The sequence below is a fragment of the Mesoplodon mirus genome (genome assembly GCF_964341445.2).
Source record: "Mesoplodon mirus genome assembly, chromosome: 3".
NCBI lineage: Eukaryota > Metazoa > Chordata > Mammalia > Artiodactyla > Ziphiidae > Mesoplodon > Mesoplodon mirus.
In genome coordinates, this window is record NC_138978.1 from 25,542,263 (window position 1) to 25,569,524 (window position 27,262).

The 27,262-nt window shown below is 42.4% G+C and overlaps 1 protein-coding gene across 1 annotated transcript; it reads left to right on the forward strand.

Moving 5' to 3' along the window:
- Positions 1-2,791: 2,791 nt before the first annotated feature.
- Positions 2,792-26,992, forward strand: TRNAU1AP (tRNA selenocysteine 1 associated protein 1). The gene is made up of 9 exons (XM_082613319.1): positions 2,792-2,944; positions 3,473-3,570; positions 10,010-10,109; positions 10,714-10,766; positions 12,821-12,952; positions 14,267-14,386; positions 18,867-19,029; positions 19,250-19,283; positions 26,704-26,992. Exons 1-9 carry the CDS (start codon positions 2,918-2,920, stop codon positions 26,838-26,840), a joined length of 864 nt encoding a protein of 287 aa, XP_082469445.1. The 5' UTR covers positions 2,792-2,917; the 3' UTR covers positions 26,841-26,992.
- The last annotated feature ends 270 nt before the right edge of the window (positions 26,993-27,262 follow it).

Sequence of the window (27,262 nt, forward strand, 5' to 3'; positions counted from 1 at the left end):
TAGATTTTCACAGGCATTTGAGCAACCAAATCATATAGAGCTGACCTGTCCAGTATGGTGGTCAGTACCTACATGTGGCTCTTTACATTTAATTTAAATTTGTAAAAATGTAAAATGAACTTCCTCGGTTGCACTAGCCACATTTCAAGTCCTCAGTAGTCAGAAGTGTCTAGGGCCTGTGGTTCTGGGCTATGCAAATACAGAAATTTGTAGAACATTTCCATAACTGCAGAAAGTTACAGTGAACAGTGCTGATATAGGAGGTTTGTATATTACAGCAGGAAAGTTTTACTAGCACCAGGAGGATTCTTCGATGTCAGTGACTCTTGGAAAAATGAATATGATGTAAAATAACTTAAAATGTATTCTGTGATTGTTTTTTTTCCTTGAACTTTTAGTTTTGATGCATGTACTATCCTGATTAGAAACTGACTTCTTAGAAGGGAAAAAATCACACTTTTGATTTTAGTATTTTCTTTGTGAAGAAGCACTTGTGTGTCTGCTCTTCCCACCCCCATTCCCCCCCCCAAAAAAGTCCAGTTGGATTAGATTTACTGAAGTTTTCCCTTTTGACAATATAGCAGGTTGAAAGTGCCCTATCCTTAATAACAGCTCTTGTGGATTGGGACTTAAAGGGGCCAGGCATTGTGCTGAGCACTTTGCATACAATAATAGCTCATTTGATCGCCTTGTGAAGTGGGAATTGCTGTCCCTCAGGAAAAAGTCCCTGAGAGTTCTAGTGTCTAGCTTGAGGCCAAGCTACCAAGTGGCACAGACTAGGCTAGAATTTAAATCAGCCTCCACCCGAGCCCAGAACCTCAGTTTCTTTTCTTCGTATTGAACATAAGAGTTATAAAGCTCTCTGTAGGTGCTTTACATATGTTAGAACAGTTTCAGGCACATAGCAAAGGCCCCACAAGCCTTTGCTGTTATGACCGTTGAACATTTTAAAGTTCCCTGTAGTTAATAATTGCCTTGTTTTTCACATGCTTAGTTTTTTGGTGTAAGTATCATTTATTCAGTGTTCATATCTCTATCAGAAGTGTAAATCTCCTTTTCTGTGTTCAAACACATCAGGTATTCTCAATTTTACCTTTTCCCCCATCCTCCTCCAACCTGAATTGGTTACCCCAAAACAAATGTAATCACCCCATATGGCTCAGCTATAAATAATATTTGCAAAGTCATAATAATGTAAATATTCAGTGTTTTGACAAATTATAATCAGAAGATGGAGAAGTGTGTATGTATGAGGGGCAGTCCCTAAAATATCTGAAACTACAAATGAATAGAAAGTATACTATTTAGAAATACACAGATTTTAGGGAAAAGATTTGGAAGTGGTTGCCTCAAGGGACTGGAAGTTGGGAATAGGGATAGATGGGGTAAGGGACAGCTGTTTATCGTTTGACATAAATTCAGTTTTTTTTTTTCAGTGCCTACCATATCCCAGACATGGTGTGGGAATTTGATTAGAAAGCGTCAACAAGGAATCCTGTCTGATAAAGCTTACATTCTAAATTAAAAATAAACATTTAAAAATCTTCCATAAGTAAAATAAATTTTAAAAATGGTAAGCAAAGAGCACAGCACAGGGGCTGGCAAATAGTACTAAATAAAGGAGTTACCAGTTACAATTCGAAGGCCTCCAACTTCCATGTTGGAGAACTTACTGGAAGCCAGGCATTAGGGCAAGTGCTTTTCCCTACTTCTCATTTTATCCTCATAACAAACATGGTATGAGGTAAGCACTGTTATTTTCCACGTTAGTCTCAGAGAGTTTAAATAACCTGCCAAAATAATTAGTGAGAGGGGCCTGGGATTTGGGCTCCGTTTGTTCAAATCTATAGCCAAAGCACCCAACCACTACACTACTATGGCAGTGAATAGGATAAAGCTGGAATTTGGCAACTTGTGGTTGGATCCAAGACTTTAGACTCATGAGTGCCTGACTTTGGGGCCCAACATCCCAAGTTTGGGGTGTATAAGCTGGTAAGGAAGGGCCGAAGTGGCCTATACCAGCCCAGAGGGAGCCCCGGAAATGGATCCTCAGGCACTTGAGATGACCTTCACTGTGGGAGATGACAATTACCACCTACAGAAGCTTCACATTCTGAGAAATGGGTATTAAACTGAGGCTAAAGCCTGGGACACTCCCAGATTAGGAGTCAAATGGTCAGGATTATGTAGAAATCGTGTTTACTTGAGGGCCTTTTATAGCAGGTCACTGTTCTGGGACAGGTTAGAACTGGCAGTTTGGATTAGTGTAAGGGATGTGGACGCAAGAAAGTGACAAGACTTGGGGATTGATTTGACAGGTTGAGAAGACAGGGTTACCCCAATTTACACTCACTTTAACTCTACCTTCCCCGCACCTCGGGGCTATACACGGGAATGATGAAAGAATCCCATTGCAGCGTCAACAGAAATGTCTTGCAAACTGGGAAATGCGGGGTGAAGGGGTGGCTGGGGCGGGCCAGTCGGTAATTTGCCTGACGTCACACAGTGGGACTGAATCGTCCAGGTTCCCAAAGGGGATCTTTCACTTGTTAAAAAAAAATGTGCTTATACTTGCAATTTTTTACAACGAGCGTAAAATTACTTCTGTAATTTTATATGTACGTGTGTGTTTAAATAAAATCAGAAAGAAACCCGAGAAAGCCCATCACCCGCGCCACCCACCATCCAACGCCAGGCAGTGTCTGCCCCACCCCATGCCTCAGGCTCCAGTCTTGAGACCCGCCCACAGGGATCCGGCAAAGACCCCGAGCAGCGCGTGGGCGTGCGGCCCTGGGCGCCGAGTTGCGGAGCGTGCGCAGAAGGCGTCGGAGGCGCATGCTCCGTGGAGGTTCCGGCTCGGCGGCCCGGTGTCCGCGCTAGCGTCGGTGACCAGCGAAGTCCTGGCGGGCCCTCGGGCATGGCGGCCAGTCTGTGGATGGGCGACGTGAGTGAGGGTGGCCGCCTCGGTCTGCGGAGCAGGAATCTTAGTGTCACGAGGGAGAAAGGGACTGAGGAGGAGGGTCCTCGGATCCTAAAAGGGTGGAAGTGAATGGGGGGAGTTCTCTTAGGTGACTCCGAAGCGGGTCCCAGCATCTAGGTGAAGGGGCTGATTCGGAGGGGGAGGGGCCCTGGGGCCCCGCCTGGGTTCACGCCAGGGAAAGAGGGAGGGTCTTTGGGCGGATAGAATGAGAGGAATCCCAAGGATTGAAGAGCGCCCGTGGTTGTAGGACTGGAGGGCTGGGGTTCCTAAATCCAAAGGGGAGACTTCCTCAAAGGAGTAAATTTGAAGGGAAGGAGGGCAAGGGACTGGGAACGCAGGCTTCAGGTCACTCCGCAGACAGAAGCCTCTTCACCCCACCCCACTCCCGCCCGCAGCGTGCAGCCAACCCCGGGCTGAGGGGGAGGGGCTCCGGATGCGGGAATGAGGAGCCTGGATGCCGGCCTGAGCCGCTCTGCTCTTGTGTTTACGCAGCTGGAACCCTACATGGATGAGAACTTCATCTCCAGAGCCTTTGCCACCATGGGGGAGACCGTGATGAGCGTCAAAATTATCCGAAACCGCCTCACTGGGTATGTTCTCTCCTTCCGTCTCAGCCTCAGGTCTCCTCAGTAGATCGCGCTGCAAGTGTCATTCAGGAGAAGGTAAACATCGCAGAGAGTCGGGGCTTCTCACCCCTAATAATGTTATTGTAATGATATAAGCATTGGGGGGCTTGTTAAGAGGATGTATAGCGTATTGCTGACTCGAGCCAGACTGCTTTTGAAAGCTCTTTCTGCTGTGTGACCTTGATCAAGTTATTTAACCTCTCCCTCTTCACCTTGCCTATAAAAATGGAGATAATAAAAGCACCTACCTCATAGAGTTCTGGTGAGGATTAAGTGCCATTAATTCACAGTCAACGTTTAGAACGATGTCTGGCATATGGTATATGCTTGGTAAATATAAACAGATTATGATCTGCTAGGTAATAAGCACTTTAAAATCACAAAAACCTCTGAGCTGAGTACTGTTATTAGAGAAGCTTAGCAACTGTCTTAAAGTTACACTGCTTTTAAATGAGAAGCCAGGACTGTAATTCAGCTCTGTTCTCAAAACTCGTGAGTACCCTTAACTCTTATGTGAATAAGACGCTACTTATGTGCTGCTGTTCTAGATTCCCTGGATACATGGTTGAAACTAGCCAGACGTAGTCCCTCCTCTCGTGGAGTTTACTACATGCTAATGGGGGAATGAGGTAATAAATAAGTATACAAAACGAAATGCAGAGAATACTTTCAGATAGAAGTGCTCTATTGCCTCCAGTTTCTTCTTTCTCTCTTAGGAGCTTAAGTTTCCTTAGGGTTCTAGTTAGAAATAACAGGATTTCTTTATCAATTTGACAGTGTTTATTGAGCATCTACTCTGTGCCAAGTACTAAAGCAGCTTGCTAATGTCAGATAGTTGAAAAATACAGGTGAGAGATATGAAGTGTGGCTAGGTCTTTGGCTGTTTGGTGAACAGGTACTTTGTGTATTCAGAACCCCGGTACCCAGGGACGGATTTTCTGACTGGTAGAGCATGCTGGCCTAAATGTTTTTCTTCTTGTTCCTGCAGACAGAAACCCCGATAATTAGCTACTGGCATGAAAATACATTCTGTAATACTTCATTCTTTTTAAAACAGTGATATAGGTTCTCACATTTTAATCTTTATTGAGAATTGGAATTATCCTTTCATACCATTGGTTACTAAACTCTAGCTGATTTTTTATGGTGGCATTTACAGACATATTACATGTGCATTCTGTCTCATAGGACAAAGACTTTGAAGTGGCGTATAAGAATACTGTAAAATAAATAAACATAAATTAAAAACCAGGAACTGAGAAAATACAGGAAAAAGATAAGACCCAAGAAAAAATAATATGCAGCAGAGCATAGTGCTTAAGAATATAGTGACTGGGGACTTCCCTGGTGGCGCAGTGGATAAGAATCCGCCTGCCAATGCAGGAGACGTGGGTTGGATCCCTGGTCTGAGAAGATCCCACATGCTGTGGAGCAACTAAGCCTGTGCGCCACAACTACTGAGCCCGCATGCCTAGAACCCGTTTTCGACAACAAGACAAGCCCCCGCTCAATGCAACTAGAGAAAGCTGGTGTGCAACAACGAAGACCCAACACAGCCAAGAATAAATAAAATTAAAGCTTAAAAAAAAAAGAAAGGATATAGTGATTGGTTGCACAACAATGTGAATGTACTTAATACCACAGAACTGTATACTTAAAAATGATTAAAATGGTACATTTTATGTTTTGTATACTCAATGACAATTTTTAAAATTCAACAAAGAAAAAAAAGAATGCAGCCACGTCTCATCACTGGTGGGACTATAAAATGGTATGACCCCTGGGGACAAGTGTGTGGCAGTTTTCTTTTTTCTTTTTCTTTTTCTTTTTTTTTTTCGGCCATGCTGCACGGCTTGCAGGATCTTAGTTCCCCAACCGGGGATTGAACCCAGGCCCTGGCAGTGAAAACATCGAGTCCTAACCACTGGACCACCAGGGAATTCCCCGGCAGTTTCTTAAATACACCTACCACCATATGGCACAACAAGCCTAGTCCTAGGTATTTTATTTATTTATTTATATATATATATATATATATATATATATATATATGTATGTATGTATGTATGTATGTATGTATGTATGTATTTGGCTGTGCTGGGTCTTAGTTACCATGTGTGAGATCTTCATCGTGGCATGCGGGCTCTTTTTTTTTTTTTCTTTCATTTCCCTGACCAGGGATTGAACCTGGGTCCCCTGCGTTGGGAGTGGGGAATCTTAACCACTGGCCCACTGGGGAAGTCCCTAGTCCTAGGTATTTACCCAAGAGAAATGAAAACATGCATCTACCAGAAAAAGGACTTGAAAAAGGATGTGCGTAGCACATTGGACAATGGCCCCAAACTGCAGTCCAGGTATCCATGAATAGGTAAATAGATAAATAAATACTGGTATATTCATACAATAAAATACCACTTAGCAATAAAAAGGGACAGACTACTAATATAGTGACAACATGAATGAATCTTAAAAACATTATGCTAACTTAAAGAAGCCTTACTGCATTTACATAAAGTTCTAAAATACACAAAATTAATCTGGTAGAAAGAACTCAGCATCTTGAAGAATTTGTGCATTTCATTGCATGTAAATTTAACCTTAAAAGGAAAAAACTAAACAATCATTGAACTCAAGTTAATAATAAGCATGTTAAAGTAATTGAGAGAAGTATATCAATATCTGCAACTTACTTCAAAATGTATCAGAAAATAAGGATGATAAATGGGTAGGGGCATGGATGGATGGATAGTTATGTGATAAAGTAAGTATAATAAAATGTTAATTGTAGATGGTGGGTATATATATATATGGTGTTTGCTATGCAATTCTCTCAATTTTTATATTTGGAATTCTTCAAAATAAAATGTTCTGAAAAGAATGTAGTCAGACTATCCTGAATTCAAATCCAGCCTTTGGCACATACCAGCTGTGTGGTTTAAGGCATATTGTATAATCCTAAATCTCAGTCTCCACTTCTAAATAGGAGCAATGGTTTCATTCCCTCATAGAGTTATGTGAGGATTAGATGAGATGGTGCATGTGAAGTGGCTAGCACAGTGCTTGGACCGTAGTGAGTGCTCAGTAATGCTCAACTCTTACTGGTGGTGGTTTTTATATCTGTGAGCCTTAAGATTCTAGCACACAAGACAGAAGGCACAGAGTTGGCCCACCATTCTTCTAAGCGTCAACATTTATGGAGCTCATAGACTGTGTTCTCAGATCCTTGGGCTCAGGTACTGCCCTTGCCCATACCTTTTGGCTTGGTGTCCATAAGGTTATTTGAACTGAATATCATAGTTCCAGAAAAGTCTGGTTTATTTCACTGGTGATAGCTTTAAGGAGGCAGTTGAGGAAAATTAACTGTTTTCAGTATAAATCTCTTAGGAGGAAGGGATGTCAGAGGATCTAGCCACATCGCCTACTTAGGTCTCTTAGTGATGCTTTAAAAAATAGAACACCAGGAATCTCACAGACATCCCCCAATTAGATAAGGTCCATAGATTTACTTTGTCCAAATAGATTTTAAGTTTCTAAATAGGAACCATGTTCTTCAACTCTGTATCAGCCTGGCCGGTGGTAGGTGATCCAAAAAACCTTTTAAATTATGAAAAATTTAAAACAAATGTAGAAAGAAGAGTACAATGAATTCTCATACAGCCACCCCCTAATTTCTTTTTTTTTTTTTTCTGTAAATTTATTTATTTACTTTATTTTTGGCTGCCTTGGATCTTCCTTACTGCCGCGGGCTTTCTCTAGTTGCAGCAAGCGGGGGCTACTCCTCGTTGTGGTGCGCGGGCTTCTCATTGCGGTGGCTTCTCTTGTTGCAGAGCACGGGCTGTAGGCGCGCGGGCTTCAGTAGCTGTGGCATGTGAGCTCCATAGTTGTGGTTCATGGGCTCTAGAGCACAGGCTCAGTAGTTGTGGCTCACAGGCTCTAGAGCGCAGGCTCAGTAGTTGTGGTGCATGGGCTTACTCGCTCCGTGGCATGTGGGATCTTCCCGGACCAGGGCTCGAACCCATGTCCCCTGCACTGGCAGGCAGATTCTTAACCACTGTGCAGGGAAGTCCCTCAACACCTAATTTCAAAAATTGTTAATACGTTGCCATATTTTTCTTATCTACCTGTCTATAAAGATAGATTTAGATAGGTAGATATTTTTTTTTGCTGAACCATATGAAAGTAAATTACAGGCATTATGACATTTCACTGCTAAATATTTGAATATACATTGCCAATAACTGGGCATTCTGTTACATACCAATAATGCTCATATCACACTAACAAAATTAATGATTCCCTAATACCACATAATGGCCAGTCTACATTTAAATTTTTATGATTGTCCCCAGAATACCTTTTATAGCTTTTTTTTTTGTTTTTTAATGAATTAGGATCCAGTCAGAGATCAGATCCTGTATTGCATTTAGTTCTTTTGTCTCTTTTTTTTTTTTTACATCTTTATTGGAGTATAATTGCTTAACAATGGTGTGTTAGTTTCTGCTTTATAACAAAGTGAATCAGTTATACATATACATATGTTCCCATATTCCCTCCCTCTTGCGTCTCCCTCCCACCCTCCCTATCCCACCCCTCCAGGCGGTCACAAAGCACCGAGCTGATCTCCCTGTGCTCTGCAGCTGCTTCCCACTAGCTATCTACCTTACGTTTGGTAGTGTATATATGTCCATGCCTCTCTTTCGCTTTGTCACAGCTTACCCTTCCCCCTCCCCATATCCTCAAGTCCATTCTCTAGTAGGTCTGTGTCTTTATTCCTGTCTTACCCCTAGGTTCTTCATGACATTTCTTTTCTTCTTAAATTCCATATATATGTGTTAGCATATGGTATTTATCTTTCTCTTTCTGACTTACTTCACTCTGTATGACAGACTCTACGTCTATCCACCTCATTACAAATAGCTCAATTTCGTTTCTTTTTATGGCTGAGTAATATTCCATTGTATATATGTGCCACATCTTCTTTATCCATTCATCCGATGATGGACACTTAGGTTGTTTCCATCTCCGGGCTATTGTAAATAGGGCTGCTATCAACATTTTGGTACATGACTCTTTTTGAATTATGGTTTTCTCAGGGTATATGCCCAGTAGTGGGATTGCTGGGTCATATGGTAGTTCTATTTGTAGTTTTTTAAGGAACCTCCATACTGTTCTCCATAGTGGCTGTGCCAATTCACATTCCCACCAACAGTGCAATCATGTTCCCTTTTTTCCACACCCTCTCCAGCATTTATTGTTTCTAGATTTTTTGATGATGGCCATTCTGACTGGTGTGAGATGATATCTCATTGTAGTTTTGATTTGCATTTCTCTAATGAGTAAAGATGTTGAGCATCCTTTCATGTGTTTGTTGGCAGTCTGTATATCTTCTGTGGAGAAATGTCTATTTAGGTCTTCTGCCCATTTTTGGATTGGGTTGTTTGTTTTTTTGTTATTGAGCTTCATGAGCTGTTTATATATTTTTGAGATTAATTCCTTTGTCAGTTGCTTCATTTGCAAATATTTTCTCCGATTCTGAGGGTTGTCTTTTGGTCTTGTTTATGATTTCCTTTGCTGTGCAAAAGCTTTTAAGTTTCATTAGGTCCCATGTGCTTATTTTTGTCTTTATTTCCATTTCTCTAGGAGGTGGTTCAAAAAGGATCTTGCTGTGATTTATGTCATAGAGTGTTCCGCCTGTGTTTTCCTCTAAGAGTTTGATAGTTTCTGGCCTTACATCTTTTGTCTCTTTTTAATGTAGAAAAGCCCACTTCTTTCTTTTCTTAGAACATTGACTTTTTAAAGATGTAAGATTGCCTTACATAAGGTTCTATATTCTTTTTTTTTTTTTTAAGAAACTAATCTTTTTTTAATTATTTTTTTAATTTATTTTTGGCTGTGTTGTGTCTTCGTTTCTGTGCGAGGGCTTTCTCTAGTTGTGGCAAGCGGGGGCCACTCTTCATCGCGGTGCGCGGGCCTCTCACTGTCGCGGCCTCTCTTGTTGAGGAGCACAGGCTCCAGACGCACAGGCTCAGTAGTTGTGGCTCACGACCCCAGTTGCTCCGCGGCATGTGGGATCTTCCCAGACCAAGGCTTGAACCTGTGTCCCCTGCATTGGCAGGCAGATTCTCAAACACTGCGCCACCAGGGAAGCCCTGGTTCTATATTCTTGATTCTGGTCTTGCATTCTGGATTTGTTTGTTTCCTTGTGGTGGTGTTTTACTTGTTCTGTTCCTAATATTTCCTATAAACTGGACATTAGATCTAAAGGTTTGATTGGATTGCATAGTAAACATTAATAGTATGGGCTCTGATTGGAAAAGGATTTTTTCCTCCCTTCAGGCCCAGACTCAGTCTCTCATCTGGGTATCACATCTTTAACCATTCCCTTTTTCTGTTTTCTTTCCAGGATCCCAGCTGGCTACTGCTTTGTAGAATTCGCAGATTTGGCCACAGCTGAGAAGTGTTTGCATAAAATCAACGGGAAACCCCTTCCAGGAGCCACACCTGTAAGGACACTGAGATAATGAAGATGTCACCATTTTTATTGTTACTGATAACTCATTTATTGAATCCCAACTGTATATTTTATTTAATCCTGTAACAACCCTAAACAGTAGGCATTGTTATCTTTGACAGACCAGGAAACTGAATCACAGGGAAATGGAATAACTTGCCCAAGGCAACACAGGTAGTAAGTAGCAGAGCCAGGATGCAAACTGAAGATTGGTTGCCTCTAAAATCTTTTCCCTTTCCACTCTGCACCGCTGCCTCCATAACGGAAGACTTGAAACTCTAGACCTCTTGCTTGAGAAAGTAGAACAGGCTGGCAGCAGTGAGGACACGTTTCAAGAGAGTTACATTCTGCTCTTCCCACAGTTACTTAGCTTACAGCTGCACCACGCTGGCACACCTGGGCTCATAGAACCATGGAGCTGGCAGTGCCCTTAGCGGTCATCCATGCAACCCCCTCCTTTTATACAGGAGAAAAAGCTGAGGCTTAGAGAGGGGGAGATATTTTGGCCAAGGTAATTAATTTCAGTTTTTTTCAAATATTGTTTGACTCTTGAAACACCTTTCTCTGTTTTAGTTTGTTTGTTTTTATATTTCCAGGCAAAACGTTTTAAACTGAACTATGCCACTTATGGGAAACAGCCAGATAACAGGTAAGTACAGAGTAGCCACAAGGTAGCTTCAACTCCCAGGAAATGTCTAGATAGAGACAAGATGTGTCACTGTGCTGGTCACTCCCAAAGAGGAGGATGGGGGGCCGAGTTTGGCCCCGCTTTGCCTCCCTCCTAAGGTCGACCCCCTCCCATCCCTGTTGGTGGACTCTTCCAGTTTGCTTCCTGTCAAGGCCCATGTCTTCTCTATATTTGGTCCCTCCCCTAGTCCCATGACTGCCCACAGTATTGACATTTTATTCAGTAAGAATCGACCTGTTGTAGCAACATAAATTGATTGAGCATTCCAAATTGCTGTCTGAAAGCTTTAAAACAATGTATCAAAAGCTTTAGATAGAGTTGTACCCTTTGAACCTGTAATTCTGCTTTTCAGAGTTTATTCATTGATGTGTGTAAAGGTTAGCCTTGAAAGTGTTCATTGATATATGATATCACAGTGGAATCTAAAAAAAGGATGCAAATGAACTTATTTACAAAACAGAAGTAGAGCCATAGACTTAGAAAACTAACTTACGGATCCTAGGGGATAGGGGGAGGGAGGGATAAATTGGGAGATTGGGACTGACATATACACACTACTATTTATAAATAGATAACTAATAAAAACCTACTGTATAGCACAGGGAACTCTACTCAATACTCTGTAATGGCCTATATAGGGAAAGAATCTAAAAAAAGAGTGGATATATGTATATGTATAACTGATTCACTTCGCTGTACACCAGAAACTAGCACAACATTGTAAATCAACTATACTCCATTAAAAATTTTAAAAGAAAGTATTCACTGAAATGTTACATATAATGGGCAAAATTGGGGGAAAACCCAAGTAACCTAATAATAGGGAAGGGGTTTAAATTACAATATGTTCATTATTTGGAATGCTGTGTATCTATTAATGTGTCATAGCAGAATACTCATATGTTAAGATGTTGGTGAGATGCTAAAAGTGAAAAAAATGCTAGAAACAAAACGAGTCGTATCCAATTTTTGTAAATTCAAAAGAAGAAGCCAGAGAAAAAAGACAAAAGTATATATCAAAGTGTTCTTAGTGATTACCTTTGAGTGGTTGGGTTATTGGTAATTTTAGTTTTCTTTTCCCTTTTGTGTATTCTGACTTTAACTTGAAATAAAATAATAATGAGTTTGCTTTTTTTTTCTTAAAGTATTGTTCTAGAACAGGGGTTGGCAAACTGTGGCCTAATTTTGTTATCACCTGCAAGCTAAAGATGGTTTTTACTTTTTTTTTTTTTTTTTGGCTGTGCCGTGCGCCTTGTGGGATCCTAGTTCCCCAACCAGGGATTGGACCTGGGCCCTCGGCAGTGAGAGTGTGGAGTCCTAACCACTGGACTGCCAGGGAACTCCCTTTACATATTTACTTATGTATGTATGTATGCATGCATGCCGTGCCACGCCACGTGGCATGCGGGATCTTAGTTCCCTGACCAGGGATCGAACCCATGCCCCTCTGTGGTGGAAGCATGGAGTCTTAAGCACTGGACCGCCAGGGAATTCCCCCTTTACATTTTTAAAGGATTGTGAAAACAGACAAAGAGCAATAGAGACCAGAGGTGTCCCCAAAGAACCTAAAATATTTACTATATGGCCTTCATAGAAAAAGTTTGCTGACCCCTGTCCTAAAAGTTGAGGGATTTCATGTTAGCACATCTTTAGGAGAGAAGGTTCGGTTCTCATTTTCCCTCTGCGTTTCACCATTTGAATTGAAAATATGCGGTGAATACAGAATCTCTAGTTTTATCTTTTGAGCACCTCTGACATGTGCCCCCTTCTGCACTCATGCAATGCTTGAAGGCAGACAGGCGTTATACAGTGGGTGAGCGAGTTGGGGCGGGGGACTCCTTCCGTAACTCTTCTGCCAGGACTGCCAAATGAAACAGATTAGGACCTGGTCAAGGACCCATCAGATGTGTTGTTGCCTAAGGCGGCCCAGAAAAGATTTACCTAGAATGGGCCAAAAGAGCTCATCAGAACAAAAGTTTTGGTCTTTGTCTCTGACTTTTGTTCTCTCTTCTCAGCCCCGAGTACTCCCTCTTTGTGGGGGACCTGACCCCAGATGTGGATGATGGCATGCTGTATGAATTCTTCGTCAAAGTCTACCCCTCCTGTCGGGGAGGCAAGGTGGTTTTGGACCAGACAGGAGTGTCTAAGTAAGGCCTTCGTTTTATTGATGCCTACCCTGTTGGTTGCAGCATTTATCTCATAGATGGAGGTGTGGTGACGAGGCCATGTTGCATTGAGGTTAAGAGCACAGGCTCTGGAGCTAAACTGCCTGGTGTGAATCCCAGCCTCAGTACTGCCCAGGGATTATGCAGCAGACAAGTTACTGAACCTCTGACCTTGTTTTCTCATCTGTGAAACGGGACTGATTAATAGTTTCTGCATCTCTCATGGGGTGGTTTAAGGATTGAATTATGTAATATAAATGAATCAATAGGAAATGCTTTATAGGTGTTTCTTCTTTTATTATTGTTACTTTAAAAGTGGAAAGACCTCAGGAAAGGTTTATATGTATATATATTCTTTTTCATATTATTTTCCATTATGGTTTATTACAAGATATTTATATAGTTTCCTGTGCTGTACAGTAGGACCTTGTTTATCTATTTTATATATAGTAGTTTGTATCTTCTAATCTCAAACTCCCAATTTATCCCTCCCCCACCCCCTTTCACCTTTGGTAACCATACGTTTGTTTTCTATGTTTGTGAGTCTGTTTCTGTTTTGTAAATAAGCTCATCTTCATCATATTTTAGATTCCACATATAAGTGAGATCATACGATATTTGTCAGGAAAAGTTCTTTCTTGATCTGAGTACTAGTTATGAGCTTGGGCTTTGAATTTGAATCCTGCTTCTACTATGACTTTGGGCAAGCTATTAAACCTCTCTGAACTTTGGTTCTGTCTTCAGTAGGATATGGATACTCCCTTCATCAAGTTGTTGGACAGTTTAATGAGATAATCCTGGGAAAATGCTCAGCACAATGCCTGGGAAATAATAAATGGTCATTAAATGTTAGTTGTCATTCATTTACCCCCCAAGTGGAATATGAGTTCAGGAGAGCAGGAACTTGTGGCTGCTGAGTCCCAGTGCCTCGTGTGATACCGAGCATACTCGGTAAATATTTGCTGAATGACCTTCTATGACTGTTACTACTGCCGCTACTACCGTAATGATAATAATAATACTTTCAAGTAGATTGGGAGGTAAGCTACTATTTGGGAAGAAGCCCTATCAGGACAGTATGGAAGAGACTGATGAACTGCACGTGGGAATTCTGCAGATCTTGGCATCCTCCAGTGCTTGAATCTCACGTGGCTCTGTGGCACCCCTCTGCTCATGGGGCTCTCAGCCCTGCCCATGTGGTTTGATGGACTCTCTCCCTTCTCAGCCCCTTTTCCATTCTTAGACTTTACCTCCATCACATTTGTGATCCAAATAGTGTGTGTTTTTCTTCTGCAGGGGCTATGGTTTTGTGAAATTCACAGATGAGCTGGAACAGAAGCGAGCCCTGACAGAGTGCCAGGGAGCAGTTGGACTGGGGTCTAAACCAGTGCGTCTGAGTGTGGCAATCCCTAAAGCGTGAGTCCCGCGCTGGCGTGGGGGCCAGGGAGGGCTTCTGGACTGACCCCCACCCACACACGCCTCGTCTGTTGTTGATAATCAGGGCCTCCACGTGCTGAATGGGAGGCTGCCAGGAGGTTCAGTTCAGGCCACAAATAATGAGTGCCTGATATTTGCCAGGCTGGGTGCTAGAGATGAGCTGGCATAACCCTGCCCCTCCAGAAGCTCACAGCTGGGGAGAGAGCTATGACTGGGGGAGGCAGATGCATTCAGACGTCGTTGGTAGCGATGCTGGAAGAGCAGTTTGGGTCTGCAAACTTAATGTCCCTGCTCTTTGCTCAGTAGTGCTGCTGTTAAAAATTTATCCATACAGTTAATAAGAATTGAGCAGAAAGAAGAAAGTTACACTTTTTAGCCAATTTTAACCTTTTTTATATCAATGAAACCTACAGACCTCTTATGGGTGTCCCTTGCTATGGGAATGGCTAAGAATTCATGATATAGGGAATTCCCACAAGCTGCGTGGTGCGGCCAAAAAAATTAATGATACAAACACAATAGAATATGTACATCACTATTGTACCTGTCACTCTGTGCAGAAAACCCTTCTTTCCTTACAACTCCAAGCAGGTTTTTTACTCAGATGTAAGACAGTTTTTCTCTGCATATAATCTTCCATCCTTTGGCTCAAGCAGTGGTTCTGAGCTAGGGGTCATTGGAACACCTGAAGACAAATTTGGTTATCACAACTGGGGGAGAGGTGCTGCTGGCATCTAATGAGTACAGGCCAGGGATGCTACTAAACATTCTACAGTGCACAGGATAGCCCCTATGACAAAGAACAGTCTGCCCCCGCCATCCAAGTGTCAGTTTTGCCAAGGCTGAGAAACTCCGTGTTAAAAGTAGAAAAGTGGCTGCACTCTTGGGGCAGAACTTCCAAATGACCATGTTTTTTAAAGCAGCAAAAGATTTGGAGGCTCTTTGCGGTTTAACAATGTTTAATACATGGAAGATCAGCTTGAGTGATTCCCCTCCTCCAAATATTATTTGTTTTGAGCCATATTTTTTAAATTATTTATTTATTTATTTATTGACTGCATCAGGTCTTAGTTGTGGTGCACGGGATCTCTAGTTGTGGCATGCAGGCTCAGTAGTTGTGGCGTGTGAGCTCTGTATTTTTGGCGCACAGGCTCAGTAGTTGCAGTGTGTGGGCTTAGTTGCTCTGCGGCATGTGGGATCCTAGTGCCCCAACCAGGGATCGAACTGGCCTCCTCTGCATTGCAAGACCAGTTCTTAACCAGTGGACCACCAGGGAAGTCCCTGAGCTCTATTGTGTATATAAAAACATTAGGGCTTCCCTGGTGGCGCAGTGGTTGAGAATCCGCCTGCTGATGCAGGGAACACGGGTTCGTGCCCTGGTCCGGGAAGATCCCACATGCCGCGGAGCGGCTAGGCCCGTGAGCCATGGCCGTTGAGCCTGCGCGTCCGGAGCCTGTGCTCCGCAACGGGAGAGGCCACAACAGTGAGAGGCCCGTGTACCGCCCCCCCCAAAAAATAAATAAATAATAAAAAATAAAGAAGGAAAGAAAATATTTAAAAGAAAGAAATGTTCTTATTACTCTAAAATGACTGCTTATAATTTCTGGGTTCCTTTCCAGGCTTCTCCATAAGCTTCTGTGATGTATAAATATAGATGTAGATGTAAAAACACACACACTAAATATATTTGGGTCAATTTACATGTGGTAGATTCATTTCTTCATTTTTAAAAAATATTTTATTTATTTATTTATTTATTCATTCATTCATTTGGCATCGAATCTTAGTTGCAGCGCATGGGCTCTTCATTGCGGCACGCGGGCTTCACTCTAGTTGTGGCCCACGGGCTCCCGAGCATGTGGGCTCAGTAGTTGCAGCACACAGACTCTAGAGCGCGACGGCTTAGTTGCCTTGTGGCATGTGGGATCTTAGTTCCCTGACCAGGGATCAAACCCACGTCCCCTGCATTGGATGGTGGATTCTTAACCCCTGGACCACCAGGGAAGACCCTCTTTATTCATTTTTAAATTACAGTAACAGTACTCACTCTTTTTCTTCCCCAGTTTACTCATTATACACACTTTGCCATTGAGTTGCACAGTCATTGTCGTTGTAATATTTTTAATAGCTGCAAGATATTGGGTTTTTTTTTTGTTGTTGTTGTTTTTGTGCGGTACGCGGGCCTCTCACTGCCCTGGCCTTCCCCATTGCGGAGCACAGGCTCCGGACGCGCAGGCCCAGCGGCCATGGCTCACGGGCCCAGCCGCTCCGCGGCACGTGGGATCCTCCCGGACCGGGGCACGAACCTGCATCCCCCACATCGGCAGGCGGACTCTCAACCACTGCGCCACCAGGGAAGCCCCAAGATATTGTTTTGATTGTATATGCTGTCTAGCAGTTCCTCTGATGTTTACTATTTTGGTTGTTTCTGCTGTGTCACCATTTATTCAGTCAACCATAACGAGTCCCTACAACTGCAGCCCCACCCTAGACTTTGAAGTTGTAGCTATAAACAAGAGAAACAAAATCCCTTCTGCAGGGAGGTTATGTTCTATTACATCTGTTTCTTCACTGAACATTGTCAGTATTTGATGCCTGCCTATGGGGAGGGGCCCTCAAGCGCTGGGAATTGAAGGTGATAAGAGTTCCCTTCGACAGTTAGCCTGTAAGAGCTGAGTGTGGAGAAACAGAAGAGAAGTGTGCAGACCCAGGCCAGAGAGACTGTACCTCCAGTGACCTGAACATGTCAGGAGGGAGGTGGACTCCTTGGACACATGGCTGGGGTGAGGGGTAGCATGGAGGCGAACGTTAGCAGTTTCCAGCCTGGCAATGGGCAGGGATAGGGAATCTGTGCCGTTGAACTTCATCAAGCCACCCCATCAGGAGGTGATGCTAAGGAAATCAGATATGGTCTGTCTAACTGCTCTGGCTGAGTCCTGCTCACCAAGCAGACATTAAACTCACAAGGAACTTGGGAAGAGCTCATCACACGTGGTTTTTTAAGTTTTTGAAAGCAGTGGATCCTTTGCAGGTTTGACATTCTGTCTTTGGTTAGCAGTGGCTGGGATAGCCATGGAATCAGAGAAGAAAGCTTTCTGCTGAGCCTGGGCCTCAGCCCTGATTGGTGAATGCATGAAGTGGGGGACGGGCAAGGGGTCTTGAGTCTGTCAGGGCAGGAGCTGTATGTAGTGGTGTGGTGGTAGGGGTGTGAGCCTTGGAGTTAAATTTGGCTTCATTCCTCTGTGTAGTCTTGGGTAAATCACTTAACTTTTCAGAGGCTCAGTGTTCTCATCTGTAAAATGGGAATAATAAATAATAGCTCTATCACAGAGCTTTGCAGGACTTAAAATAGGAAACTGTGTATGAAAAATAATGGGCACAGGGACTTCCCTGGTGGTCCAATGGTAAAGAATCCCCCTTACAATGCAGGGGACACAGGTTCGATCCCTGGTCAGGGAAGTAAGATCCCACATGCCATGGGGCAACTAAGCGCGCGCCACAACTACTGAGCTCACGTGCAGCAACTAGAGCCCGTGTGCACCAAACTACAGAGTCCATGCGCTCTGGAACCCACGCACCACAACTGCAGAGCCCACGTGCCCTGGAGCCTGTGCGCCACAACTAGAGAAGAGAAAATCCACACACCACAACTAGAGAGAAGCCCACGCACCACAACAAAGCCTGCACGCTGCAACGGAAGATCCTGCATGCCTCAACGAAGATCCCGCGTGCCGCAACTAAGACCCAATGCAGCCAAAAATAAATTAATAAATATTTAAAAAAAAAATAATGGGCACAAATCTCAAGTACCTACTCCATAAATGGTAGCTTTGACTACAGTTCCAGGCTACTAAAACACTTCGCTTATGTTTTTGCGGGGAAAAGGTGATAAGATATTTTGTAATTTAAAATGCTTCTTGGATCATTATAAATCCAGATCCTCCAGGCCATGTTCACCTGAGCCTTTGTGGCTGGCAGAAAACCAGCCTTCCAAGATCTTGAGAAGGGGAAAAGTCAGTACTAACAAGGTTTGACAAGAGAGACAAACCTAACCATTGAAAACTCCCATCTTTTTTTTTCGTTTTTGGCCGTGCTGCATAGCCCACGGGATCCCAGTTCCTCGACCAGGGATTGAACCCAGGCCCTTGGCAGTGAAAGTGTGCAGTCGCAACCACTCGACCACCAGGGAATTCCCGAAAGTTCCTATCTTTAAAGCTGGGTTCTGGGACCAGACTGCCTGTGTTTGAATCTATTATTTGCTGTGTGACTTTGGACAAATGATGTAACCTCTCTGCACCTCAGTTTTCTCATCTGTAAAATAGGAATAATGGTATAGTTACTGCATAGCACCATTGTGGGGATTAAATGAGTTAATCTGCGTAAAACACTCAGAACAGTCCCTGGTCACATAGTGTTATGGAAATGTTTGCTTATTTGTTTATTTCTTTCTTCATTTAAGGAGCCGTGTGAAGCCAGTGGAATATAGTCAAATGTACAGTTACAGCTACAACCAATATTACCAGCAGTACCAGAACTACTATGCCCAGTGGGGCTATGACCAGAACACAGGCAGCTACAGCTACAGTTATCCCCAGTATGGCTATACCCAGAGCACCATGCAGGTAACCGTGATTTGGCCGGTCTGGCCCTCTTGGGTTACATTATCCTGTAGAGACCTGGGTGATTCTCCAGGATAGGATGGGTAAGGACGGGAGCTTGGGCTTCAGAAAAAAACAGAAGGAAAGATGAAGCAGTTTAGTTCCTCTTATTAAAAATAAACCATCCTAGTCATGGGCCAGGATTTCACCATGCTTCTCACCCACCTCTCTGGTCTCTTGGCAGACATATGAAGAAGTCGGAGATGATGCATTGGAAGGTAAGAAAGGAGTCCCTTCACTCAGTGCGTAAGATGTGAGTGTCACCCAAGGGGGGAGTGCAGATCTCAAAGCACCCTGGGGAGCAACTGACAGGGGAGGGAGCCCTGACAGGATATAGGTCTGTAGCAAAGACACCATTGCCTTATATTTGTTTCACAGTTTGTAAAATTCATTTTTTTCATTTCATGTTTTAATTTTTTCCCATATATCTTTAAATTACTTGTTTTTCTCACTTTCAAGTAATAGTTATTGAAAGTTTGAAAAATACAGTAAAGAACTATGAAGAAACTGAAAATCACCCCCAATTTTGCTACATCGTAATAGCCATTATTACTTTTTTTAATTAAAAGTTTATTATGATTTTTACTGAATTTAACAGAAGAAAAAGAAAGGAAAACCAGAGGAATTGCTAACCTTCAGACAAATGTTTTTTTCAAATGAGATATTTGTACTTCTTAAAGGAGTCTAAGGTTTAAAAAATTATAAAAAACAAGATTTTTTTTCAACATGTTTCTGAACAGATGTTAGGTTTAAGGTTTAAAGAAGTAAAATAACAGTTGTCATAAAATCAGACATTGATTTCTAAGTAAATAAAACTTTATGTAAGATAGATTTTAAACTTTGAGTCTCTTTCTAAGTCTGTTTTAAGAATTCTTTAAGAGAAGGTCAGGGGCTTCCCTGGTGGCGCAATGGTTAAGAATCCGCCTGCCGGGCTTCCCTGGTGGCACAGTGGTTGGGAATCCACCTGCCAATGCAGGGGACACAGGTTCAAGCCCTGGCCCAGGAAGATCCCACATACTGCGGAGCAACTAAGCACAGCAATGGAGTCCCAACGCAGCCATAAATAAATAAACAAACAAACAAACAAATAAATAAATTAAATGATATGGAGCAAGTTAACAATAGTTTAAAAAAAAAAAAAAAAAAAGAATCCGCCTGCCAATGCAGGGGACACAGGTTCAAGCCCTAGTCCAGGAAGATCCCACATGCCACGGAGTAACTAAGCCCGTGTGCCACAACTACTGAGCCTGCGCTCTAGAGCCCGCGAGCCACAACTGAAGCCCGTGCGCCACAACTACTGAGCCTGCGCTCTAGAGCCCGTGAGCCACAACTACTGAAGCCTGCGCGCCACAACTACAGAAGCCTGTGTGCCTAGAGCCCATGCTCTGCAGCAAGAGAAGCCACTGCAGTGAGAAGCCCACGCACTGCAAAGAGTAGCCCTCACTCGCCACAGCTAGAGAAGGCCTGCGCACAGCAACAAAGAGCCAACACAGCCAAAAATAATAAATGAAATAAATAAATTTATTTTTAAAAAAAAGAAAGAGAAGGTCATAGGGAAAGTGCGATCTGTAAGCAAAATATTCTTCAAAGGAAACATCTGCAGGCAAAAAACAAACTTGTCTACTTCATAGCATTTTTGTTTTCAAATTTAATTTTTATTTTCAAATTGGGAGGTAAGCTTATTTAAATATTAATGGGAAAATTGCTAAGAGGAACAAGAGCGCAATTATGTATTTAGAGGGATTCATACAAATGATTAAACTGTTGATCAGCAGAGGAAACATCTTCTACTGGATAAAGCAAATCTGTTAGTGGGAGGGGCAGCTATTATCATATTAATATCTATTGGGAGAAATGCCATATAATTCATTAAAATGTTTTGTAAAACTATACCTATAGGAATATTGTATATACTTCATAACATTTTAAAGCACTTTCACTTACGTGCTGTCATCTAATTCTGGCAGCAGTGACCCTAGGGGTGGGCTGGGCAGGACATTGAGCTCCAGTTGGCGGATGGGGAGCTGGCGATCCTCGCTGTCTTCTCAGGGTCACACAGTGAGTTAGAAGCAAGGTTAAACCTGGGGTCCCTGTCTTTCTATCCTCAGTCCCTCACCGTTTCTTGCAGGAAGCATTGCATTGCCTCCTTTTTAAAGAAATTATCCTGATTGTAATAATATTTGTGTATAACTCCTTAGAATTTTTCTATTTCTTTCTCATCCATTAATAGTATAATAATAGCCAACATATTTTGTGCCAGGCACTGCTGCCTGTCAACACTTTGATGAGTAGGTATTGTTATAAACCCCATTCTACAGAAAAGAAAAAACTGAAGCTTAGATAGTTAATAATAGCTAACAGGTTGTACTATATGCAGGGCATTGTTCTAAGCACTTTACATGTATTAACTCATTTTACCTTCACTATGGCTTTGAGGTAAGTACCACAATTATCTTGATTTTACAGAAGAGAAAACAGGTAGAGAAGTTAAATTACTTGTTCAAGGTCAGCATAGTTGCAACATAGTAGCAAGAGGTGGACTGTCTTGGAACCCCTGCAGTCTTGCCCCAGACTTCATGCTCTTTACCACAGTTATAATTTCTCCCTTTTTTTTTTTTTTTTGGCCACCTCGCATGGCTTGTGGGATCTTACTTCCCCCATCAGGTGTTGAACCCACACCTTTGGCAGTGAAAGCGTGGAGTCCTAACCACTGGACCACCAGGGAATTCCCTAACACCTCCCATTTCAACCCAATAGCCACACAGTGATGGGGCACCGCAGGGATTGTCATCCTTCATCTATCCCTTGGCTCAACAGGCCATCCTCCAGGCCCAGTCTTCAGAGTGAGGAAGGGTGCTTTATTGTACGTGTGTCCATAGAGTTCAACACACCCAAATGCCTGCCCTTGGGGATTCTCTGGTGGTCCAGTGGTTAGGACTTGGGGCTTTCACTGCCATGGCCTGGGTTCTGTCCCTGGTCGGGGAACTAAGATCCCGCAAGCCATGTGGCACGGCCAAAAAAACCCCAAACAAACAAACAAATGAAAAACAACAAGAAAACAAATGCCTGCCCTTGATGGAGCCCTTTGCTAGTCTGTTCCCATATGCTGATACCTCCACTGAGTGGAGTGACTAGAGTTTCCATATGGAGCTGCTGTACGTGCTCAAAGCTTCAACTCATAATTTAGATGAAAATTACAAGAGAAAGAAATACCCCTCTGGTGGCAGGAACGGGCACAGTACTTATGTGAAAAGATTCACCACTGGCTGGTTGATTCAGCACTCACTGGTTAATTCTTGAGAGTAGCTGAGAAAACTGGAAACAATTTACAAAAGAAGGGACTTCTCTGGTGGCACAGTGGTTAAGAATCCACCTGCCAATGCAGGGGACACGGGTTCGAGCTCTGGTCCGGGAAGATCCCACATGCTGCGGAGCAGCTAAACCCGTGAGCCACAACTACTGAGCCCGCGTGCCTAGAGCACGTGCTCTGCAACAAGAGAAGCCACTGCAATAGGAAGCCCACGCACCGCAACGATGAGTAGTCTGCACTCGCCTCAACTAGAGAAAGTCTGCTCACAGCAACGAAGACCCAATGCAGCCAAAAATAAATAAATATATAAAAAAGGGGAAAAATACAAAAGAAGCACAAATGGCCTATAAACCACAAGAAAAAAGAATTTAAACATACATTATTTGTGTCAGTCAGGGTTCTCCAGAGAAACAGCCAATAGGATATACGTATTTATAATCTGTAAGGTGGGCCAGCAAGCTGGAAACTCGGGCAGAATTTCTGTATTACTGCCTAGAAGTAGAATTCCTTCTTTGGGAAACCTTGAATTTAAGGCCTTATGGCCTTTAATTGATTGGCTAAGGCCCACCCATGTTATTGAGAGTAATCCTTACTTAAAGTCAGTTGATTTGTTGATGTTAATCACATCTACAAAATATCTTCATCTAGACTGGTGTTTCACCAAACTGGGCACCAGTAACCTAACCAAGTTGACACATAAAATGTAACCATCACACTGCTAATACTAGTAACCAAATACAAATTAAAATATACTGTGTTTCTGTAAAGAATACAATGTTCATGCCCATTTTACCTGAAAGATTTTATCCCAAAATGATATCAGTACAGATAAATACCTAATAGGGGATTTGTTAAACAAATACAGTAAGGTTTTTGTTGGTTTTAATAAATTTATTTATTTATTTTTGGCTGCGTTGGGTCTTAGTTGCTGCGTGCGGGCTTTCTCTGGTTGCAGAGAGAGGGGGCCACTCTTCATTGCGGTGCGCGGGCTTCTGTTGCAGTGGCTTCTCGTTGTGGAGCACGGGCTCTAGGTGTGCGGGCTTCAGTAGTTGTGGCACATGGCCTTAGTTGCTCCACGGCATGTGGGATCTTCCTGGACCAGGGCTCGAACCCGTGTCCCCTGCATTGGCAGGCGGATTCTTAACCACTGCGCCAACAAGGAAGTCCGGTAAGGTTTTTCTTAAGATTTTTTGTTTGTTTTATTAAATCATGTCTTTCTCTAAGAATATTGACATAGGAAAATGTTCTCAATGAAAAAAGTCCTGAAATAGGATATACAGGAAGATCCCAGTTAGGGTTTTTTGTTTTTTATTTTGGGGGATATAATTCACATAACATAAAATTCACCCTTTTAAAGTGTACAATTCAGTAGTTTTTAGAATAGTCACAAAGTCTTGCAGCCATTACCACTAGTTCCAGAAGAAACCCTGTGAAACCCCTAGCAGTCACTCCAATATCCTGTCCCTGGCAACCACTTATCTACTTTGGATTTACCAATCCTGGACATTTTAAATAAATAGAATCATGTATGATGTGCGGTCCTTTGTGAATGGCTTCTTTCACTTCTTTCACTTAGTGTTTTCAAGATTCATCTATGTTGTAGCATGTCATTCATTTCTTTTTATGGTTGAATAATATTCCATTGTATGGATATCCATTTTGTTGATGGACATTTGGATTGTTTCTACTTTTGGTATTATGAATAATGCTGCTATGGACATGCGTGTATAAGTTTTTGTGTGGATATAGAAAAGTCTTCAGTACTCTTGGGTATATACCTAGGAGTGCATTGCTGGATCATGTAGTAAACTCTTTTTAACCATTTGAGAAATGGCCGAACTTTTCCAAAAGGGCTTGGAGCATTTCCATTCCCAGTAGCACATGAGGATTCCAGTTTCTCCACATCCTCACCAACAGTCATTATTTTTCATTTTAGCCATCTTAGTGGCTTTGAAGTGGTATCTCATTGTGGTTAGATTTGCACTTCTCTGACGGCTAATGATGTTGAGCATACTTTCGTATGTTTATCGGCCATGTGTATATCTTTTTTTGAGAAATGTCTATTCAAGTCTTTTGCCCATTTTTAAATTGGGTTGTCTTTTTGTTGAGTTGTAAAAATGCTTTCTATTTTATTCTAGTAGCTTTTATCTTTGAAGATTGTTTAGGCTATTTTGGGTGCCTTGCATTTCCATACAAATTTTATGATCAGCTTGTCAATTTCTGCAAAGAAAACTGTGATTTTGATACGGATTGCATTGACTCTATAGATCACTTTGGGGAGTATTGCCATCTTACAATACAGATCTTCCTCGACTTAAGTTAACATTAAGTCAAAAATGCATTTAATACACCTAACCTACCAAACGTCATAGTTCAGGCTAGCTTAAACAGGCTCAGAACACTTAACATTAACCTGCAGTTGGGCAAAATCATCTAACACAAACCCTATTTTATGATAAACTGTTGATTTTCTCAATTTATTGAATACTGTAATCCTAGTGAAAAACAACAGTTTCAGTGTATTACTTGTTTACCCTCGTGATCATGTGACTGCTGCTGCCCAGCTTCACAAGAATATTGTACTACATATCGCTAACCCGGGAAAAGATCAAAATTCAGTTTCTACTGAACATGTGTCACTTTTTTACCATCGTAAAGTTGAAAAATCGTGAGTTAAACCATCATTAAGTCGAGGACCATCTGTATTTGTCTTCCAGTCAAAGTACGTGGGATTTCTTTATTAAGGTCTTTAATTTCTCCAGTTAATTTTAAAATGTTTTAATGAACGGGTGTGTACATTTTATTTTAATTAATTTACTTATGGCCACACCCTAGGCATGCGGAACTTCCCCAACCAGGGATCGAACCCATGCCGCCTGCTTTGGAAGCACGGAGTCTTAACCACCAGGGAAGGCCTGGATATGTGCATTTTAAACCAACAATAATGAAAGAAAAATATAAAATGTTATCAGTCATAGTAACTGAGGATTCTTTTAAACTTTTTCAATTGTGAAATATAAGTACATGGAAAAGTAGATAAAACATGTATAGTTTGATATGTAATGATGAAATGCCCATGAAACCTTCATTTAGGTCAAGTGGAAACATTGCCAACATTCCCACAGTCACAACCCCCAACCCCGCTAAGGAAAACTTTACTGTATTGGGTTTTGTAGGGACAAAACTTCTTCTCTTTGTAGTTTTATCACATAGATATGCATCCCTAAACAGCAGGGTTTGGTTTTGCCTGTTTTTGAACTTGAATGCCACTGTACTCTATGTACTGTCTTGGTTCTTTCATTCAATACTCAGCATTTTATTTGTGAGACTCATCCAAGTTGGATGCAGCTGAGGTTCATTTTCAATGCTAGGTAATATTCCCTCCTAAGAATAGTTTACTTGTTAGGGGTTTTAAAAAAAGAGAAAACTGTTATGTATTTTGTCATGATTTCTGGTGAACAAATACCACTGTTGCAATCAAGAAAGACAAGTTTAGGGCTTCCCTGGTGGCGCAGTGGTTGCGAGTCCGCCTGCCAACGCAGGAGACATGGGTTTGTGCCCCAGTCCGGGAAGATCCCACATGCCGCGGAGCGGCTAGGCCCGTGAGCCATGCCCGTGAGCCATGGCTGCTGAGCCTGCGTGTCTGGAGCCTGCGCATCTGGAACCTGTGCTCCGCAACGGGAGAGGCCACAACAGTGAGAGGCCCGCGTACCGCAAAAAAAAAAAAGACAAGTTTAAAAATACAGGACTCAGTGTTTCAGCTCCTGTATTTGACCATAGCTCTTTCATTAGACATTCATTGTTCTTGATTATTTTGTTGATCAGATTTTCCAAACCCAAATTGAAAAACAGGACCACACCAGAAAATCCGGTGCATGTGACAGCTAGAGATATGTGTAGTGTTTAATAAATGTGGAGTAACAGCCGCCATTATTTGAGTTCTAATTACATGTGTTACATTCTGAGTACAGGTGACCCTTGATCAGCTCACAGTTAGGGGCGACTACCAACCTCACAGTCAAAAATCCACATGTAACCTATAGTCAGCCCTCCCTATCCTCTGTTACTCCACATCTTCAGATTCAACCAACTGTTGATGGTGTAGTACTGTAGCATTTACTCTTGAAAAGATCTGCATACAAGTGGACCCACGTGGTTCACACTCATGCTGTTCAAGTGTGAACTGTGCATTACCCTGTTTTCATCCTCACAGAAAGCCTGCAAGGCAGTGCTGCCAGCCCACATGAGGAAGGAGGGTGGAGTCTCTTGTGGCTGCTGAGTGCTTCTCCCCTCTGCACCCCCTGAACCCATCCTCGCTTCTCTTCCAGACCCCATGCCACAGCTGGATGTGACTGAGGCCAACAAGGAGTTCATGGAGCAGAGCGAGGAGCTGTATGATGCACTGATGGACTGTCACTGGCAGCCCCTGGACACAGTATCGTCAGAGATCCCTGCCGTGATGTAGCCAGGACAAGGCACAAGCCAGAGTGGACTTTGTGAGGGAGCTCAGAGACTCCTTTTTTAAAAAGATTACTTCAAGAACTTTTACCTTTTTTGAAATGTTTCGTAAGATTTTAGTAATCAACTGTTTTCTGAAATTATGAATATTTCCTGGGATACTGCTGCCTTCATTTGAGCCATTTGAGTTTGAAAATGAAGGGACCAGTTGTTAGAAGAGGGTTGAGTGAGGTTCCAATTTATCTTTGAACAACATTTATCCAGGTAGGGTTGTCTACACTCCTGGAGATAAGGATTAACCACCAAAGTTAACAGTTACTAAAACCAGCTTCTTAGGTGACAGGCACATTAATCCTTAAGGTTCTCTTGAGGTCAGAGTGCATGGACTGCCTGCAGGGATGGTGCCAAATGGTGGGCAATTATCTGCTT